This window comes from Labrus mixtus, chromosome 1, assembly GCF_963584025.1.
Source record: "Labrus mixtus chromosome 1, fLabMix1.1, whole genome shotgun sequence".
NCBI lineage: Eukaryota > Metazoa > Chordata > Actinopteri > Labriformes > Labridae > Labrus > Labrus mixtus.
The window spans coordinates 25095260-25115822 of NC_083612.1; the positions used below are offsets into that span (position 1 = coordinate 25095260).

Sequence of the window (20563 nt, forward strand, 5' to 3'; positions counted from 1 at the left end):
GTCAGATGTTACTAAGTATTCTGCAAGAGTGACATTGCTTTTCCCAAACACTGTGCTGGTAGAGCTCCCCTCTCAAAGCCATGGTTTCATTAGTGGTGTTCTTTTCTGACTCGGCCTATAAAAGTCAGTAGCATGCTGACGGATGTTTGGCAGAGGTTCCTGAGTAACTTGTGCTCAGAAATGCTGCCGTTGCTGCTCCTGGCGAGGTCGTGAAGAAGCCCACGTGGTGTGCTGAAGCCACATGTCTTGGGCACAGCGAACAGAAAGGCATAATAAAAGTCAGGTATGAACCCTTGCATAGGAGACACTGACAGCTGTGAGCACTAATTAATGCATTTGTCTTTTACTTACACATTTATGACACTTCCAGCACTGTTGTAATAGGATTATGACTTTGCAAACTGTGTTTACGATATGATGAGTTCATTTTCTGACCATGATCCCAGTTACATATTATTATTGTTAATAGTGTAAGCTAGGGGTGGGACAAAATATTGAATCGCTTTTACCAAATACCGATATTTCAATTAAAATAAGATGGCACACTAAAAAGATGTATTTGACTCACTATGTCACCACTTCATGAATCCTCTCGGTGGTGCTTGTGACATGGATGAGGGTAACGTGAATAGAACTTAATTGGCCAAAGGAGAGGTTTAAGGATGGGAAAATAAGAAGACTGGGGGGATAAAGTCAGAGAGCAGTAAGAAGTCCAGAGGGGAAGCATGATCAGAGGGGAAACTGACTCCAAATTGCAATGAATAAATACATTCATCCTCAAACTTTTAGAGGGGAAACATTTAGGGGCATGTACAGTATTATTCACTTTATCAAATATTGTGATGTAACATTATTTAATTGTATGAAATATACCAGTTCTCACAGAATCACCCTGTGAAAAGCTCACTTCTCTCCACACCAATGTAAGTGGTATTTAATTGATAGTAGACATAAGTGGTACATGTTTGAAACTATAATTGATTGATTTACATGTTATGTTGAAAACCAGGCACCAGTACTTCAAATTAGAAGAAAAAGAAGACAGAAATCATCATTCTCGTTCAGATTTATAACACTGACATCAACTGACATAAATCCCTGAGATCCTACCGTCCAGTTTGAATATGTTTGTGCTAATTAATTTTCAATTAGGAGCTAATATTGGTACAGCAGTATTTTAAGCCCAGGTCACTCAGGAGTAAGGCAAAAATCTTTAACTCTAATTCCTGCACACTATCAATCAGCAGCCTCTAAACCAGTCCTGCTCCTGCACTTTATAAACTACTGTATATATCATAAAAGATTGGCAGTGCAGCGGGAGGTGTTTAAGGCTTTGCTCATTAGGCTGTAATAGATTTAGCTTAGACAAAGTTTACATTGCAGCTTATTTTTTTCCTAGGTAATCAGTTTTGTTTACAAGAGCTCATTTTCTACAGTGTGCCCTCGGGGTCGATTTGCATTCATTCTTCAGGGGTTCTTGTTGTGCGTTTGACTCATTAAGGAAAATGAGCTTGCCTTTATGGGACAGCTCTTTGTAGTGTGTGAAGAAAGCAAATTTGAAGAAGATTCAAATTAGGAAGTTCATTTGAAGTGAGACTTGTGTTTGGGTTTTGTTACATGCTGTCATGATACAAAGAACACCTGCTGCCACATTTTGTGTTTTGTATAATATTGTTTTTGGTTTATGGCAGTGTGAGCACACATCAATGTTAAGAATGTGATGCTTAAATCACTTATAGCTTGCTGGAAAACATAAATTCCATACAGTGATTAGATGAATTCCTCTATTTTCTCTAAGATATGACTTCCTCTTTTTGCTTGCTGTTGTGTTTTGTCTTGTTACTCCTCTGTTGTAGGTGCTCAGCAGTATTGATATGCAACCTCTCCTCATGAATTTTAAAGCTGTTTGATTAACAATGAGCCATGAAAAAACCTAATAAGATTTTAAAATGTATCCCTTGTACAAATTATGCATCATCCCATGCTGTGTTGTCAAATATTGACTGAAATGGCAACGAGGGAGCTAGAATTTTGATTTAGATTTTTCATGACAAATCTATCAAACGGCTTACGAGTGACTTTATTGTCAGGGAAAAATACAGTGCCATCAAATGCATGAAGGACAACAGTAAGGGTTTAATGAAAACACAATTTGATACATGCCTGTCACATGCCTTCAGCAATATGTATGGCAGTTTTATAGCAAGACCAAAATATGTGCGGGATAATATACAGTATGGTAAGAATTTCTTATAAAAGCAAGATTCTGGAGCATCGTTTCTGCTTACAGATTTGCTATCTCCATTTTTTCTTGTTTTGCCAGAAAGCAATATGACACAATCTTCTAAAGACTGCATGACTTAAAGGGTCTTTGGCAACACCTTCAAATATTTTTGCACATTTAATTAGCATCTCTGTTTGGAGATAAATATACTTTGGACTCTTCATCAACTCAACATCAACTTCAGATGAATCCCCCCTCTCAATGCAGCTTGGAAAAGTTATGCAAACCTGTACCCTGCATATCTCCCTTGCTCTCAGAGCCACCATGGTGAGGAAGAAAATAATGCAAATGACCATCTGCTACCTTGTGTTTGCTCTTCCAGTCTGAATTGTATAAGGACATGTCTGTGGAGCTTGGTTAGCATCTTGTGCCAACCGGTTGGCATGTTGCTGGGTCGGACAAATTAAACTGAGGGTAGGCTGTTTGAGGGTTTTTTTCTCTTTCGTTCTCAGTTATGTAACATCACTGTCTGATGCCCTCTTTTAATTTAGACTGATGAACCTTGGTTTCAAAGACAAAAGGAAATGCATGTATACTGTTGTGCCTTCAGTCAATTGTGCAATGGCTTTCACATTGTGTAGGTTACCTAAGTTGTCTTTCTGTAGTTGTAGCGTTACAGTTAGATCATTGTTCACGTGCCTTCCCTACACCAGACCATCTGCCCTGTCAGAGTGAATCTTGTTGGACAGAGCTGACTGGTCTCCAGAATTGTCTCTCCAGGCTCACTGGTGTCTGGTCTAATGAGCTGAAGAGGACGGACAGCAGAGACATGCATGTACTCACACTTTAACACCTGTGAGGCTTGCCTGTTACAATACTGATGCACAGAGACAGATATCAGAACATGCGGACATTTTATAGTAGGAGAAGTTGAGAGTTGAGTGCGTTGAATTAATCATTATGGAGACACAATATTCTGTCTTCTGACTTGTTTTTGCCAGACTAAGCTCCGGTAAACAACAGCCTGTAGCTGTAGCTGGACAATAGTACCTCAGGATTTAATGAGGCAGAGGCTAATTGCAGTGTCTTGTCTCTAACAGTTGGACTTAAAGTTGTGGATATCCGTTGCTGAGTCATATACTTCTGTCTTGTGTTCATGTATTCAAAATTGTGAAAAACACAACATTTGAAAAACAAATTAACATGATTAAAACATAGTATGGAATCACAGCCTTTGTCTGACACTAGCTGAAAAAATAATCTCTGCATTTAGCTTTTTTGCTATAACAGCGTGTGTTATCGTTAGCAAAAAATACATCATCCTGCCCCAGAAAAGCGCCTGACTAGCTGCTGCCTTAAAATCATTACTCAACTGTAATGAAGCAATTTAGCCATTTTCAAAATATTCTTCATTTCAAATATTTAAAAGAGTATGAGGAAATGTAATCATTTTCTAACCAGGGAACAACTGTTGCGTTCTACTAATATACAATTTTAATACCAAACTTGCAAAAGTAGATGTATCTTTTATTAATTTACAATTAACCAATCCCACAATTTAATTATGTTTTTACACATACCAAAAAACGGACATTTTCGGGCATAGCTACATGTGCAAAGGAAAATGGCTGATTTCTTTTCACCCACATTTAGCCTGTTTTTTCCTGCCAGCTGCCTAAAATTTCAGCAAGAAGTCACGGTGAGATGTGTCAAGGCAGGAGATAATATTCAGGAAAATTCACCACAAGCAAGCAGAGGGGCTGATGACGTTTGAATTAGAGCCTGACCAATTAATCAGCCAGCAGGTAATATCAGCTGATATTAGTGTATCCAATTACTATCGGTATGAGCTCTTTTTTTTTTCAAAGATATGCAACAATATTACTAGATTTACTAGAGATATCGGCCGATATTTAATTTCTTCTCCTCCTAATATCGATATCTGTATCGGCCCTAAACATCCTGTATCGGTCGGGCCCTTGTTTATATCACACAACTGGTGAGCATCATCCTTCGTACTCTTTGTTGCTTGCGTAGCACTGAAGCTGTTGCTTCATCTGCAATTACTGCGTCTGAGACAAGCACCCTCCTCTCAGATGTGAGGCAGGTATAGAGATACTAAGAGCACTAAGCAGCATCTTTTTTAAACCTCAACTTGACACTTAACCCTCGTCTGCTAATTGGAATGACATAGGAGTGTCCTACTGTTTAATCTTTTTGGGTCATGTTGTGTTTTATTCATTCAGACACCGGGATCAGATCACACACAGTCATGTAAACACTACTTGCAGCTTACAGGGGTAATCCACCCTTACTGTATTTACCTTCTCCCTGTGTATTCATTAGTGGGTTGCCCACAGAGAGGCAGCGCTCATCTGAAGGTCAAAAAAGCACACATGTAGATAGAGAGTGAGGTCACTGCTGTGTAACTATTTGCATTGCCAGAGCCGAGCTAATGCTTGCTTCCCAGAGGACACACACGTCCTCTGGACTGGAAGGATTGGTAAACAGGTCACAGTGCGGCTCCAGCAGAAGTAGCCATCTCGGATAAATAAAGGGAACAAATCAATACCAAGCGCTCCAGTGACTCCCTCTCTTTTTTTGCCCAAGGATGCAACTTCTACATAATGAATATTTATGCCTCTCTGTTGAACTAGTTATGCCAGTTTTTTTCTAATTTGCTGCAGTTTCATCTTCATTTTATGCTTGATATCCCTCATAATTAGCCTTGACTTTGAAGTCCAGGAATAGCGTGAGTGGCATAATGCTTTATTTTTTAAGCGTTCATGGTGTGTATTAGTAAGAGCATCCACAGTTTAGACTTGCTTGTGTATTACGATTGAGAAAATCGAGGTCATACAGAGTTCAGTTGTGTAATGTAGCCACGAGAGAGGATTTGCCGCTCGCTGTTTGTAACCCAGTTTGTGAGCAAAATATGTCAGCGTTTGAGCATACATCCATCTCCACTAATGAGAGACAGCCCAAGGAGAGTACGGTGACTGTCAGCTCTGCGCAGTGTGGAGGTGATAGAACTTAAATTCCCACAGATTTCAGGGCTGCGGCATCTGTCTGCATTGTTGTGCTGCAGGGAGAGATTATTGGATTATCACACATAAAGGAATTATGTTGGAAAAAAAGTGGATGGATTTCAAAGTATGGAATTCTTACTATTTCCTGTTCATTGGCTTTCTTTTTGTCTGAGGTATGCATATGGCTGTTAAGCCTCCTACACTGTGCGTATTTTGCGATCTTATCTGTTTTATTACAAGCCACATTGTGAGACACGGATCTCATAATGTTGTGTATAATATGCAGGCACACTGTGAGATGAGGTATCTGGGAATCGTAGGCTTCAAAGAAAGTTAACATGCAGCATCATTTGCGTCATTAGTGCAATCAGAGTGCGAGCGTAGGGTTGCCATGGCGTTCATTGTCATATATTTGTCGCAAGCTATCTTTGGTCGCAAGACCGGTAGATCAGTCATGTTTCATTCTCTCTCACAGTGCAACGAAGGACCATCATCTTTTGTCTGGGACCTCCCAAAATCGTACAGTCTGTACCCAGCCTTTGGAAAAATTGGAAATTAAAGCACAAAAATGATGTACGTTTACTGACTCGATACAGCTAAGAAGCTCCAGATATTGTCCAATCAAGTTAAATCTATCCTTAACCTTGTCACTTGTCCCACATCTTTCTTGCACTGACATTTTAAAAGCTTAAATGTAAATGTCAGTGTAGTTGATGTGAGTTCATACTCACTGCCCTTATCTGACCCAACTCTGTATTATCCCAAATCATTGGCTACAGCCCTCCCTTTGTGCCACAAATAGGACTTTTCTCTCCCATGTCATCCCCTCCACAATTCTATCTCTCCAACAGAGAAGGGCCGATGAGCATCCCCCGGAGCAGTGTGAGTCGGTTGAAGGTTGAAGCACAGAGTTTGTGGGGGTTGGTGAGTGGGTCTTTGCTGGAAGCCTATCACGATTAATGGGCTATTACCCCCTATGGTGAGGGGGCATGAAGTGACTATTCATCATAGCCACGTCCATGTGCCGTCAGACCCCCTCTTTTGCCTCCTGTGAGACCACACAGGCAGATCAGGCATCAGGACAAGAGGCACTCACGGGCATGACTGCCTAGTCTTCCTATTCATTTCCTTCTCCTCCTCTTCTCTCCTCTCCTCTGCGTATCTCCCCTCCTCTTACCAGTTCCCTCCCCAGAACCAATCCCATTCCTGTGCTATTTTCTTCTTCCAGCAGCAATACACAACCTGAACTCTGGGTGCACTCTCCTCTAATCCACCGCCGGTCTTATCTCGGCAGAGGAACAATAGCGACAGAGCGAGCACAGCTCAGAAATTCAGCCTGCAGAAGAATAGCTCCCCTCCCTCAAGGCTGTGGGATCCTCTGCATCCAACACTGTCAGCCAAGCAGCCTGTCACTCCTTGGCATTAAGTCCTCCTCAGTGCATGTTGAGAAGAAGAATCCAGCTTCTGTGTGTTTTACTGTTGTCCAAATGGAATTTCTATTACTGCAGTGCAATTGACAGCTACAGGAAATGAGTAATCACATCTTTACTTGGTGTTGGCTTGTCAGTACGCTGATCTGCTGCTTGTCTCTTTATTTGTTCACTGAAAAGCTGCACGAGTTAGCTGAGAGGGCCATTCTGTGATTCATGCAGGTAGACAGGCACCTTTCCAAGCTGCTCTCCCCATTCATCTTCTATTAATGAGCTTTCACCTCAGTCCTAATGAGCTGTAATTGCAATTGCACCTTGAATAGGAGTGCTACAACTGTCCATGCAATGGCCCTGAAGTGGAAAGGCCTCTACTTAGGTTAGGCTTTACCAGAGTAATACTGCCAGCTACTGTGAATCACAGGGAGTCTCTCAATGACATTATTATTCAATAATGAACTGAAAATCCTTTATTTAATGTAATTTTAACTAAGTGCTAGACTTTATTCATCAGCAGCCCTTTCAATAATGGGACTCTTGTTTCAATCATAAGATTATCTATCTTCCGAATTTAACCCTTCACTCTGTCTGAAAGGTTGAACTCAATTTCTGTTTAAGCATTGCATGGTTTACAGGAAGGTCGGTCCCTCAGTGAAGGTGACCCTATTTTCTTAATTGATGTTGACATTTGTGAAATATCTTACCGATCAGGCAATGGATCACCTCAAAATTTGCTTTGGGATATTTTACTTTCCAATAGATACATTTCAATCAATTTAGTGATCCCCTGACTTTTCATCTGGCAACATCAGCAGTTCAAGTTTACACCCTTCCTGTGAAATACCTCAAAATCTATTTAATGTATGTGCACCACATTTTGTATAGACTCCCATTAGTCCCAGACAATGTCACAGTGATATTACTTAGTTGATATTACTGATGGGTGATATGACCACAGATTCATCTCACATTTTTATTTTGTTTGCGGTAACAGTATTATATCAGTTATTGCATTCTTAAAAGACAACAACGACCCCCTTCTCCCCCTCAAACAAGTCTTTAAGTCACTGTTTCTTCAGATCTCAGTAGCTGTGAATTATCTGTGTGGTTTAAAGGTCCCATATTCTGCTTTTTCTGGTTTTATATGCTCTTTAGTGTGTTTTCCAAGTGTCCTGTGCATGTTTAGGCACCTCTGTGCAAAAATTCAAAGTCCGCGGAAACGCGGCTTCTCCTACCTCCTCCTGTTAGCTGTAGCATTAGCCGCATGTAACGCTCGGTTCTAGCCCCCCTCGATAAAAATGTGTCAGTCCGACGTCATTGTCAGTGTGAGATCACTGATCTAAGCCCATTGGCTCGTTGTGGCAAGCCCTGCAGCTCATGTTGCACACCCGTTAACTTCTGTAGCACGCCCACGATATGCCGCAGCCTGCGGTAGCACAGTAGTGCTAAGGTGCTAATGTTTATGCTCCCCTCGGACGGAGCCAGTGGCTGCATTCCCAATATGGTAAAAGAGGCGGGACATTTCCGAGAACCGTGCTGAGCAACTGACCAATAACGACAGAGCGGATCGACAGACCAATCAGAGCAGACTTGGCCCACGTGGGGTCTAACAGTGGGGGCTCAGCAGAGCGTAGCTGACGGACTCAGAGCGTAGAGGGAGCAAGGAGGAGCAGTACATGAAAACAGACACTTTTTTTCGAACTTTAGCTGTTGTGAACGTACAAAAGTAGGAACATAGATTAAATATAAGAACCCCAAAAAGGGCATAATATGGGCTCTTTAAGTATTCCACCTTACAAACAGGTCTTGTTTTTTTTGTGTGTTTGTAAGTTTAGTACTGCTTTCCGTTTGTTGTAGTGAAGTGAGACAGGCTAAATTCAGTACATCAAGAACAATGATTGCTAAGTGTTCAAGTGTTGCCACATGCAGATCATGTTGAAAGCTCACTGCACATAGAAGCAGAGGTCTGTTAATACTGAACCTCAATAATCCCCTCGGTCATTTTTATCAGTTGTGAGCTTTCAAGTGATGTGTGTTCATCAGCTGCTGGCTATGGAGAGCACTTTACTGATGTTCATATTTATTATTCTTGTGTCTGTTTCTCCCACTCTCCCATTCCATCACTCTCCAGGACTTTCTGTCGCAGTCTCTTTGTTTATTTCCTCCTCTGTGACAAACTTGCATCACCTGCTTGTCTCTAATTTAGCATTTTCCCCTCCCTTTTCTTTTCACTCCCTGTCACTCTTTGTTTCTCTCTTTTTTTATATATCCCCATTGTCTCTGTGTCGTTCCCCTCTCTTCATCTCTCTCTCTCTCTCTCTCTGTTACTTTGTCTGGCTTACTTCCGTCAACGCCTGCCCCACTCTTGTTTACTGCTTATTGTATGTTGTCTCTTTAGGCTTACTGTGCTGCATCAGTAGGGGAATGAAATCCTTATACGTGTCACCGTGTTGTGAGAGACACTTCAGCTTCTGTTCCCTGAGGCCAAGGGGGGGGGGGGGACTTCACACATACACGAGTGCACACACCTAAACAGGCGTACCTTTCAAGAATACTATAAGATTATCTGCACAATTCTTTACTCTTCTGCTCCCATTTACATTTCCTATTTCACAAAGACAGCCCAGCTCTATGCCATTTGTTAGTTAAAGTTATGGCTTGCAGATAAAACAGAAAAGGATTTACAAGAAAGAAAAAATCAAAAATAGCGCTGCTTGACCCAAAATACACTCCTCTCTGGGCAGAGCACGAATCACTTCTGCCTGAGCCTTGGCTTCCAAGCTTACCAAAAGTTTGTATATAAATATATACAGTATGTGTGTGTGACAGGCAGGCCTCTGAGTTTAGCCACCACAAGCTTGGCACAGTGTGAGTCAGGAGTAAGGAGACTGGAAGAACACTCGGCATGGCTGCTTTCCCTCTGCCTGCAGGAGGCTGATGAAGACGCAGCAGCACACGGGCATCCAGCATGCAGTTGGACAGGCCTGTCATATTTAAAGACAAACAGGAGAATGACTGTTAAAAATCAAAGCTTATTGTTTGCATACACTTTACAAATTGTGTAGTATCATATCAAGAGCATAATGTTGAAATTAGACGGACTAGAACAAAAGAAAAAAGAAGCACACATGCTAATTTATTCGTTTTCTCTTTGCCGCCTTTGTTTCATGAAAACATCAAAATGAAATCAAGTGCAGAGCTGAAAGGGTTGTTTTGTTTTTACTTATCGCGACCGTTTTCCCAGAGGTCAGTGGGGGACGGTTGGCGGCTAGAGCCTCCTCTAAGCATCACTCAATAAGAAGACTGACGCTCGGCAGCAGGCCGCCACGGGTCAAAGAGCAAACACCCTCGCTTGTCAGCTAGATCTCTGAGTGATTCAAAATACCTGTGGGTGGCCCCCGATATAGCCCATATGTCTTATTGCTTCAATCATAAGAATGAGCCTGTTTGCTCTTGACAGACCTGTGCAATCAAAGAGAATGAAATCAAATTCCTGACTCCTACAAATGACCGACAGAGGATTTGTTAATCCAACCTGCTGCAGCTGTGAGACTTTATTATGGAACAAGCTTGGCTGGTCAAGTAAGTTTGCTAAACTTCTTTTAAACATTAGCATTCATGAGCAGCTCAGCAGTAAAGCATTAGTTTATTGATTAATGAGCGTGTATCAGACAGCATCTGCTCTATCATTTATATTTCATTAAAGAGTGCATGTTCCACTACTTTGTATCTTCAGTTACCCCATTCTCTCATTGATATTTTTTACGCATTCGGCAAAAATCATCCTTTTTTTTGATTAACGTTGCTTTCTGACATAATAAGAGATACACAGGTTCAGGATTTCTTTAAAATCTGTTAGCTAATAGAGCAGGCAGAGCAGACCCTTGAAGCCCGTGTTATTTCTGGCCATTGTTTTCCCGGGATGTAAAGTCAATCACATTTAATCCTTCACTTGTGCACAAGAGATCCCCTCAATCAAATCCAGATATTCACTGTGCCCCTGCAGAGACTTTGAAGCAGTAAATTCTGGCTCAGTGGGAGTAGGTGGGTGGCAGTCGAGCAGAGAGGCAGATAAATGTGTTTTTCCTTTAAATATTAGAAGCTTTAGCCATGCAATAAAAGCGTAGTTATGCCGCTGTTTGCAAATTTCTTGCAAATGCAATCACTTTAAATGGTTGGCTATAATGGAGCAGGAGGATGGATGAGACAGAGTGGTCTGGATGATGGGGGCTGGGTGGCTTGGTCAGTACTTTATGTACAGCAGGATGCGGCTGCCAGGTTGGTTGCAGTTAATGTTTTTTGATTTAATCCAGAGCTCTCTTCCAGCCCATGCACTGCCATGATAATAGGCCCAGAGGGCTCCTCCTGTAGTTAGTGAAACAGGAGCCTTACTGCAAGGAATATATCTCTCTTATCATAGGATTAATCTCTGCAGCTCATGAAGGATAAGAAAAAAAAAAAAAAAAAGATCACAAAGACTTGTTTTACAGCTTAGCACTCTTCTCAATGTTTCAGATTTTTAGCTTGCATTTAGAACACTACATCCATCTGACTGCTTAACAGTTTAATTATTTCCATGACAATCAGTCTCCATGTCTTTATCTCATTGGGGAACAATGGTTTTAGTTAAAATGCAGCTTTTTGGTTCTCAGTATTTTGCTCTGCACAGTACTTTTATTGGTGCTAAACAGATGGTTTTGTTCAGAGCTGCTGCTGCTTCATGACATGTTGATACCCTGTTGGGTGCATCTCACTTTCTAGATGTTTAATTTTACCATACAAAAAAACTAACTTTTGTCTCTCAAAACTTTGCAAGTTGTCTTGAAAGTTCTTGTTCGTCTTTACATTAAACTTTACACAAGTTAAACATGTGAACATAAATCAAATATTGCAAGTGTTTTCAGGGGTAATGTAGGGGTTTCCAAGAGCCAAAATAGGGGGCAAAAAAGCAAAAAGAGGAAGTGCAACATCTGGACAGGAACTCTGACATCCGAGTAGGGGAGATCCAAAAACATCAAGGGAGGGTGTGGTGGTTGACCCTTGACTCTTAGGAGGGTTTGGAGGTCAAAGACAGAAGATAAAGTGCAGCTGTGTTGCAACATGCAAGCCCATTTCCATGCCAATCACTGTAATTTGTGAGACAGATGTATCCCCACCCACTTTACCCAGCATGCCTTAACAGAAGCTGACATGGAGGAAGCAAAGATGGACGAATGAAATTAAACAATGAAGTATAGAAGGTTAGAAGGACATAAGTCAATTAAAAGAGACAGTGGAAGGAGGCTCAAAAGGGAGTCTTAATCCAGTGCTGTAGTTTATCGGAGGGAGCGTGCCTCCAATTAAAGGATTCTTCCCACTGGATTTACACCCCACCATTAATACCCCCCTCCCCTCCTCCTGAAACCTCCCGTCGCTTCTTCCATCCTCTTCTGGAGCTATTTGTTCTCCTGCAGGGGAGGTGGGATGTAATCATGCCAGGATCTCATAAAACCACTGCAAGAGTGAAAGAGAGATCAAAGAGTGTGAGTTTGCCTAATGCACGATTAAGATGAGATGCGGGACCTGGCAGCCTCACCTCACTCCACCCCTCCACTTCCCACCACAACCACCACCACCACCAGCGGGTAGCTCCATTAGGCTCAATGCATTGCTCATTTTTCCGCAAGAGCTCCCCTGGGCTAAGAGGTAATTATGCAGCAGTGTGGCACAATATTTCATTCTCCTCGCATTGCATTACTCGATGGTGTTGCTAGCCACTAACAGCTTCGTGTGGCTCAGGAGGAAGGGTGCAGGCAGCTAACAACTTCATATGAGTGTAGGGAGATCGGAGAAGGGAAGAGGATGGCAAAGAGAAGAGGAGAGTTCTCAAGGGTATAATGCTTCACTAAGAGTGAGATCTGTTTCATTTCCCTACATGGAGGATAAAAAGGCATGCATGCATTTGTTGGGGTCAGGTGATGTTTAGCAGATTTTTAACATGAATAGAAAAAAAAAACATACATATAAGTAATGACTCATGATTCTGATGTGGAGGTGCACTATATTTATATCATCATGTTTTGCCAACTCCTGAATTGTTGAAATGCTTTTTTTAATCCTCCATTAATATATCTGCAATGTAACATGTTCTGTACTTATTTATTTCATCCAACCAACATAGCAGATGAAAAACCTCTCTAAATTGAGAGTGTAGTACATTCTTGTCCAAACTCTTTTCCAGCACTCAGAGTCCTCTTTGAGATCACCTTGGCTGGCTTGTATGTGCTGCAAAGTAGCTGCATTTGAGATGTTGTACTTCCAGAATTTAGTCTTTTCTGTCGAGGAATCATCTTCTTCCAACTGAGGTTGTAGAGATACATTTTTTTAAACTTTAAAGGGCTTTAGTGTGCTCATTCTGGTCAGAGGTTAGTCAGGTTGTTTATCTGCAACTAGCAATATCACCTAATAAACTGGACTACTATTTTTAGCCCAAAAATCATTGTTAAAATGTTAACTGAGATAAAAAAAATAAAAATAAATCATCATTATTTTCTCATAGACTTTAATAGAACAGGACAGGTGGGGGCCAGCAGCTTCACTTTTTCACCCAGGCTACATCCACTAACTTTATACACTACATGAATTCAGCAGGTTTCTCACGATAAGACATCTTGATGATAATTGCAGTTTTCCATAAAATCTTTCTCCAAAGTGGAAGAACCTTTTTCTGACAGCTCCCTAAGGGCATACACCTCCACAGCTACGGCAGTCATCAGTATATTATGTTATATTTGTTGTTGTCATGAACATTTTTGTATTTCAGAATTCCTGTTGTTTTTTAGACCTTGAATTTGGTTCCTGTTTTGGACCTCTAGTGATATTTGCTGAAGTATATCCAGATAATATTTGGAGAGAAAAAACATGATTTTCAACAAATGTCAGTATTCATATCCAAAATCAGCGTTTGTGCAATTGATCATAATTACTAAGAACATTCACACCGTTTTAACGGGACATTTAAGAATCTTTTGAAAGCATATAACACAAACAAATAAAGCTGTATATTCTAATTATAGGAAGAGAATAAAACTCCTAACAGGACTGGAGTAAATATGCATTCAATGTTAAGAACAGTGTTCACAGTTTTTGGGCCAATCATAGAAAGAACGGGGTGCTGGGTAAAGGAAATTATGCTCACCATGTTCTGGCAGAGCAGGCGAATGCAGCCCGCAGCAAGGTTGTTTAGAACAGTGATTTTTGGTGTGTTCAGGGAGGCTACACTATGTGCTTCACAGATGCTCAGCCTTCCAGGTCTCCCTCTTCTACACATATTTCAACTCTCTCTTCTACTTCCCCTGTCTGTCATCAGTTAAAAAGCAAACTGTCACCATCATTCACCTCATGAAGGAGGCCCCTTGTATGACACTCACACATCCTATCAACATACAGAATTTTTGACTGTCTTGATTCTTTAGTGGGCTTACCTCAGTGTTGTTGGAATGCACTCGATATAAAAGAAACAAACCTGAGATCCCAGGTCATGTTCACTTTTCTGATCATTCTCCATTGAGTTGAAAACAATATTAAGTGTTAACTTTTCAGCCTTAGGTGGCAAAGGTATTAGAGAAAGTTATTAGAATAGAAGTAGCTAAAACTATGAATATGAGGCAATTGTTCCTCCAAGTCTAATCATTTGGAAGGTGAATATCTCCATGTATTGGTCTTTTCCAAAAAAAAATGTGCAAGTGGCTTTTACAAACCTTTTTTCTGGTTTTGTCAATGTATCTTAAGTCCACAGATCTCATTTGCTGTGTTTCGTGGATACTTATTTCAGAAACCTGTCATAAAGACACGTTGTTATCCCTGTTTTATAGAAATACGTTCTGGGGGACGAGGATCAAAGGACGGATCGTTGAGGCAGTTGCCGCTGTACGACACGCCGTACGAGCCAGCCGAGAACGGTGGGGACTCCGACCCTGAGCGCTCGCGCTGTCCCAGAGAAAGCCGACTGCCACAGGATGATGAACGACCCCCTGAGGAGTACGACCAGCCCTGGGAGTGGAAGAAAGAGAGGATTTCCAAAGCCTTTGCAGGTAAGAGAGAAAGTGCACAGAGGCATTAGATAGAACTGTATTACGGTGAGTCAAGGGAGTTTGAAAAACAAACACGTAGCATATCTAAAACTAGGAGAGGTAGCTTAAAATAGTTAGTACTGAATTACACCCTCACTGTTTTGCTCTGTTTTGCTAATGTATTGCTGAGGTTTGTCCTTAAAACAGAGTGAAAGCTTTCTTTATCCTTATCCATATTCAAATGCATTTTACCTTCAGCTGTGACTGTTTCATACTGTTAGTGCTGCTGTCAAAATATTGAACCTGGCCATGTAAACTAATACTGTTTGAGGATAACTGCTTTTCTACAAGGGTTTTACTTTTTAAAATTTCAACCTTTTCACAAAATCAAATGTGAAACTTTTCTGCTCAACTAACCCAGCTGTCTGTTTTTTTTTTTAGCTCTAATATATATTTTTTTAGTTTTTGTCAGGTTTTAAGGTTCTGCTGCTGCTGCTCTTTACTCTCTGTTAACACATCTTTTCTTCTCCTCTGTTAAAGCACCCGCTAAGTTCACTTGCAGGTGTCTAGTCGACTGTTTGCTGTCTTGATCCAACTGCTGCCTGTTTGAACTTAGATTATGCCTTAGCTGCTCAGGGGGGCATGGTTGGTTGTGCAGGTGCATGAAGGTGCAGGTAGTCATTGTGGTTTGAGAGCTTTAGCATGGCTAACACAGCCATAACATCAAACAGGGCTGTTCCTGGAAAGAATATGGCTTTGGATCCTAAATATGCACCCCAGACATAAAATACCAAGCCTTTTATCTAATATAAGAAAAGAAAATCACCAACCCTTGACTCTATTTTTCATCGCCCATTTTCTCTTTATACTTGTCTTTTCTATCCTTGAACAGCTCTGCTTTGTTATGACTGCATTAGCTACGAGGGCTCTGTAAATGGCACTGGATCAGATCCCCCCGGAAGAAAGGACTGCACCTCTAAATCCCTCACAGGTACCAATGGAGACGGGGCTTGGGAGTTTCTGTTGTCTTTCTGTGTTTTCATATTCAAATTGTATGCCTGAACCTCCTGGGTTATAGTTAATGTTGAGTATTGGGATATATGTCACACTTAAATCCTAAGTGCACAATGTAAAAATGTAATTGAAATGTAATGATACAACCAAGGTTATTAGCAGTTGTGGGATTTGGTTAACACTGCAAAAATGATTATGTAGACTCTGAAATTCAACTCCACCAGCACTTGGAAAAAAGGTCACCCACTTACAGAAAAATGCAAATCAGCTTGTTAGAAATGTTCTGGATTTGTGTGACATTAACTAGAGGATGCTACTGTGATTGCCTAGTGCTTGAAGTGGACTAAAAAAGGAACAGCCATCCTATAAATCCTCTTCAAATCAGCCTTTCAGTGGATACGTAACAAGTGCAAAAAGTGCAGCAACTCTCCTTTGTGTTTGGAAGAAGGGAAGATGAGGTGATCTGTGTAACTGGTGGAGTGAGTGAATGGATGTCACCTCTCCACCTCTAGTGATGCAAAAATCCAGCTTGAAAAAACGTTGAAACATATTTTTGCCCTTCTATGGGAATTCAAATGTAAGCTGAACTAGTGCAAATTCATTTCTACCTAATAAGCTCATAGTGCTTTTCCATTCTGCTTTAAAAGACAGACCAAACAACCAGTGATCCCAGTGAGCCTCTTACAGGGGGGCTTTTCTTAATCATATCAAAATAAATTATTTGAAGATCATTTTAAATGGAAAATATACACAAAAAGGCTTTTAAGCTTTTAGCTCAGCTTTACTTGTCATTAGAAATGATAGTTATTCTGCTTGGATGAGGATAAATAACTCATCAATGAATAACATTTGTATTTGTAATTAAATCTAAATGAGAGCAGATTTTTATTGTTGTATACAACTGGGAAAATAAGATGCCAGTTTTTTCACCCATTCTTCAGTTTTTCACGCTGGAAGAGTAATTGAGCTGAGTGTTGTAATTTCTCAGAGAAGATGGACGTGGACCAATATCAGCATATTTGATATTCTCTTCATTATGTTCAGATCATATTATATTCTTTAATACTTTTCATTCTATTTTGATATATTACTCTTGTGTATTATTCATCTTTTATTTCCCCTTCTGTTTGGTTCAGAAACACTGCAGTGCATTTACATGATATTTCATTAAAAGCAAAACTGATGAGAGAAAGAAGGAGACAGATAAATCCCAAACAGAGTTTTGCTGTTGATGGGCAGTCACAGATGTACCATTTGGGACTCGGGTAGAGATTTGGAGGCAAATTACAAATTAATACCTTGTCGAAGTAAGGTCCATTCTGAACACATTCAAAACTTGTAAGGGAATTTTGTATCAAGGTAGTTTGGGGATTGTGTATTATTTACATTATATTGTAAAGCTATTCTTTAAATCCAACATCTAAACACATCTTATACAGACTCCTCATGCCACGAATTGATCCCATAAGAAAACAAGTCCGAACACATGTATTTAAAGCTCTTTTGAGGAGCTTTCAGTTCGTCCCCCCTATGGACCTGTTATCTCTTTACTGATATTTTCCTGTACATGTAAGTAGTTGTGAGAAACATTATCCTGCTTTTTTAACAGTTAAACCTCATTGAGAATCTTTGCCTTGGAAAATGTTACTGTGTCTGCCTAGAACTGTTAATCACCTTGACTGACACCTGACACCAAGGCAGCAGATTCACTTATTAATAATATATATCGAAATGATCAATCTTATTGCTGATGGTCATGTTAGCTTTCGCAGGTCATGCAGAGGCATCATTATTAATTAAATTTTCTGATTCTCAGCTGTGGCTCGACATTGAATGGATTCTAAAGATCTAGTTTTTAAAAACATAGTAATAAGCGACGTGCTAAGATGGATTTTTATTGCTATATGAAGACAGTGCTGACAAGTCGACCAGCAAACCTTGTGTCTGTCTATTCATTAGTCACTTTTTTGACGTTTCATAATGTTTCTGTCACTTGATTTCTGTTCCCCATTCACTTCAAAGTATTTTAGGAACCGAGGTCTTCATTGCAGTCACGCTGTTCTGCCTCTGCCTGTGATTAGTTAAATAAGGGGATGCTGCATTCTTAATCAATTTCCTTTTCTCCCTCATTATTTTTCTGTCAAGCAACACTCAGAAGTGTTTGTGTAGGCAGCTATTTACTAACACATCCCTCTTTCAACTTTCCCTTTTACAGACAACATCCCTCCTGTGACAGTGAATCATTTCATTTTGTATGTCAAAGACTTGGCTTGGAATTGGAGTGATGTGTCTTTAAGTTAGCTTTCAAAGAAGAGAGCTGCCGTCCTTAAAGTACTTTGATTTATTGCTCGTCTTCTTTCTGTGTTATGTTTCATTCAGGCAGAAATAATTCCCTACTGTTTGGAAGACAAAAAAGGGGAAGGATGACAAAGACGTCTTTGGGACAAGCCTCATCAGTGCAGGCTTGTTTTTGTTTCATGTGTTAGAGTAGACCAGCTTTGGATCCAGACATCAAGGGGCTTAGAAAAAGTTTCCCACCTTTCAAGGCTTGAGCTTTTGTGCCTGCACCTGAGGCTCTGATCTCTGCAACCAGCTTACCTCCACTGTCAAGACATTTTACACTGCTTCAGTATTTTTAAGTCCACTTTTGAGCCAATTCTTAAAGGCTGTGAACAATCCCACTTCACTAGCCCTCCAAACTTCATCTCTCCGGCACTATCTAAAGAACCAACTAACACTCTGTGGCCAGTTTTTGGTTCCAAATCTTAAACGCCTGAACTCTGCGAAAACCATTGGATTTGAAACCGGCTGGCTGAACAGCTGTTTCTGAGGGACACTGTCAAGAAATTTGAGACAATCAATTTTTCAGTGTCATAAATCGTAGGTATCCTGTTTATTATAGGCTCAGTTACGAGAGATCTCGCTTCCATACTCAAAGCAGGGTCACTTGAGGTTCATGAAACATAAAACCTGAGTCATAAGGTCGTGGACTTACTGTAATCTTTAAAATGAGACTTCTCGAAATTTTCACTCAAGTCCTAGTGGACTCCAGGTTTTGGGATTGGATGTCATGGTGGATCAAGAGTCTCATTTTATGTTGGATTTTCTTTAGTTAAATCTGTAACTAGATCATTTTGGTCTCTAAACACGTTATTCTAATGTCTTAATGAGATACAATTAACCATTATTTATTCTTTAACTAGGAAAGGTTCAGTTTCAAGCTGCAGAAAAGAGTAAGGAAACATCAAAGAAGAAAAATAAAAAAATGCACATATTGTACATGTTGCACAAATAACCAAACAGTTTAAGAGCAGAATCAGAAATGAATGTTTGTGCATGATATACAGAAAAAATACCATGAACGAGTAAACATAAAAGTTGTCCAAGTGTTGTAGAAATAAATGGTTGAATTGAAGATCTACTACTGCTCTCCGTTGCCAGGATGCAGATGTGTCCTCAGATGTCAGCTATTAAGTCAGCTTATAAAAGTGTTTCCAGTTTGCTATTTCAGGCCTGATTCAAGCACTTCTGTGGGCAGATGGCCTGTTTTAAAAGCAGCCTAACCACAGCCTCCGTGTGCTGTTAGGTTTCTAGAGAGCAATTTTCCCTCAGTGATGTTTCTCTAGTTGCTGAAGCACTTTGTGACTGTGTAATATCAGTGACTAATGATGCCGTTCACCAGCTGTATTCCAAAGCTAGTTTCCACCAAACATTCACAGTTTGTATTCCAACAATTATGTGGGGAATGAAAGTGTCTGCAAACAAAATATTAGCAGATAATGAAAAAAAAATGCACAACCTGACTAAGCCATGGAGTGGGTGTAAGATTTAAAAAAGAAGGGGTAGATTAAATGAATACCAAGTGCAGCCTACGCCCTCCCACCATGGTGTAACATGCTAATACCATCTTCTTAAAAGACTATTTGTCTTCATTAATGCTTTAAGAAGGAGAGCAGAGTAATGCTCCCATCTGCAGCCCTTTTCCTCGGCTGTCCCCACCACTGCCTGCATGCTCGCCTCTTCACAACACTTGAACTGGCGTTATTATTCACTGTTGGGCTATCTCCTGACAGGTATGCAATGGAATGTAAATTCCCTGCCTTGTTAGGGTGTAGGGGTGCTGTGTACTTGCGGTTTGGTTAATCACTCATCCTCTCTCCCCCCCCCCCCCCCCCCCCCCCAAACACACACACACACTTCACAGACTGAGCACTCTCTTTCCTGTCTCCCTCCTGGCTGCTGAGGAGGTGATGGATGAGCCTGGAGGTGAATACTCTTTAGAATTTGACCATAAGATGAAACCTGCAATGGAAAACCTGCTGGCCGGTCTGTCAGTGTCAGCGCAAGTGCTTCACTTGCACATGGCACTCTCACTCACTCAGGCAGACATGGACATGCCGCCATCAGAAATCTGAGCCTCCTCACAGCAGGAAATGTATTGAGGGCCATTGTTACCTAATCTCCTTGCCCTCTGTTACCTGCTTCTAACTCTTCCACTTGGCTCCTGCCCAGTGGGGTGCCATACATTTAACACTAGATAAGAGAAGGCGCTATTGGTGGCTCCCTCCGGTCTTAAGCAGCTTTATGTTTTTTTAATGAATCCCTATGTGCTTAACGACCCAGAAATCTGAAGCTCAAGTCCTTAAATAAATAATTGATTCAGTTACAGTTCTGTACTGTTTTTCTTTTTTGCACAAGGGTCAAAGCCAGATGTTTTGCAGGTCCTGTGATTCTGTTAAGCTCTGCTTGGCTGATTTGGTTGCCCCAACGATGTCTGTCTGTCCGTCACTCCTCTGCTCCATCTCAGCTCTGTCTCGT

General features: G+C 40.8%; 1 protein-coding gene across 4 annotated transcripts in view; it reads left to right on the forward strand.

The window, feature by feature from the left end:
- zgc:158464 (uncharacterized protein LOC791139 homolog) overlaps positions 1 to 20563 on the forward strand; it is a 92396-nt gene that overhangs the window by 50333 nt on the left and 21500 nt on the right. For 2 of the 4 annotated variants that reach the window (XM_061039480.1, XM_061039498.1), the window contains exons 3-4: positions 14534 to 14752; positions 15624 to 15722. In XM_061039480.1, the coding sequence (XP_060895463.1) occupies positions 14534 to 14752; positions 15624 to 15722 (318 nt within the window). The remainder of the gene's footprint in view (positions 1 to 14533; positions 14753 to 15623; positions 15723 to 20563) is intronic. The other 2 variants (XM_061039490.1, XM_061039508.1) reach the window with 1 other exon arrangement.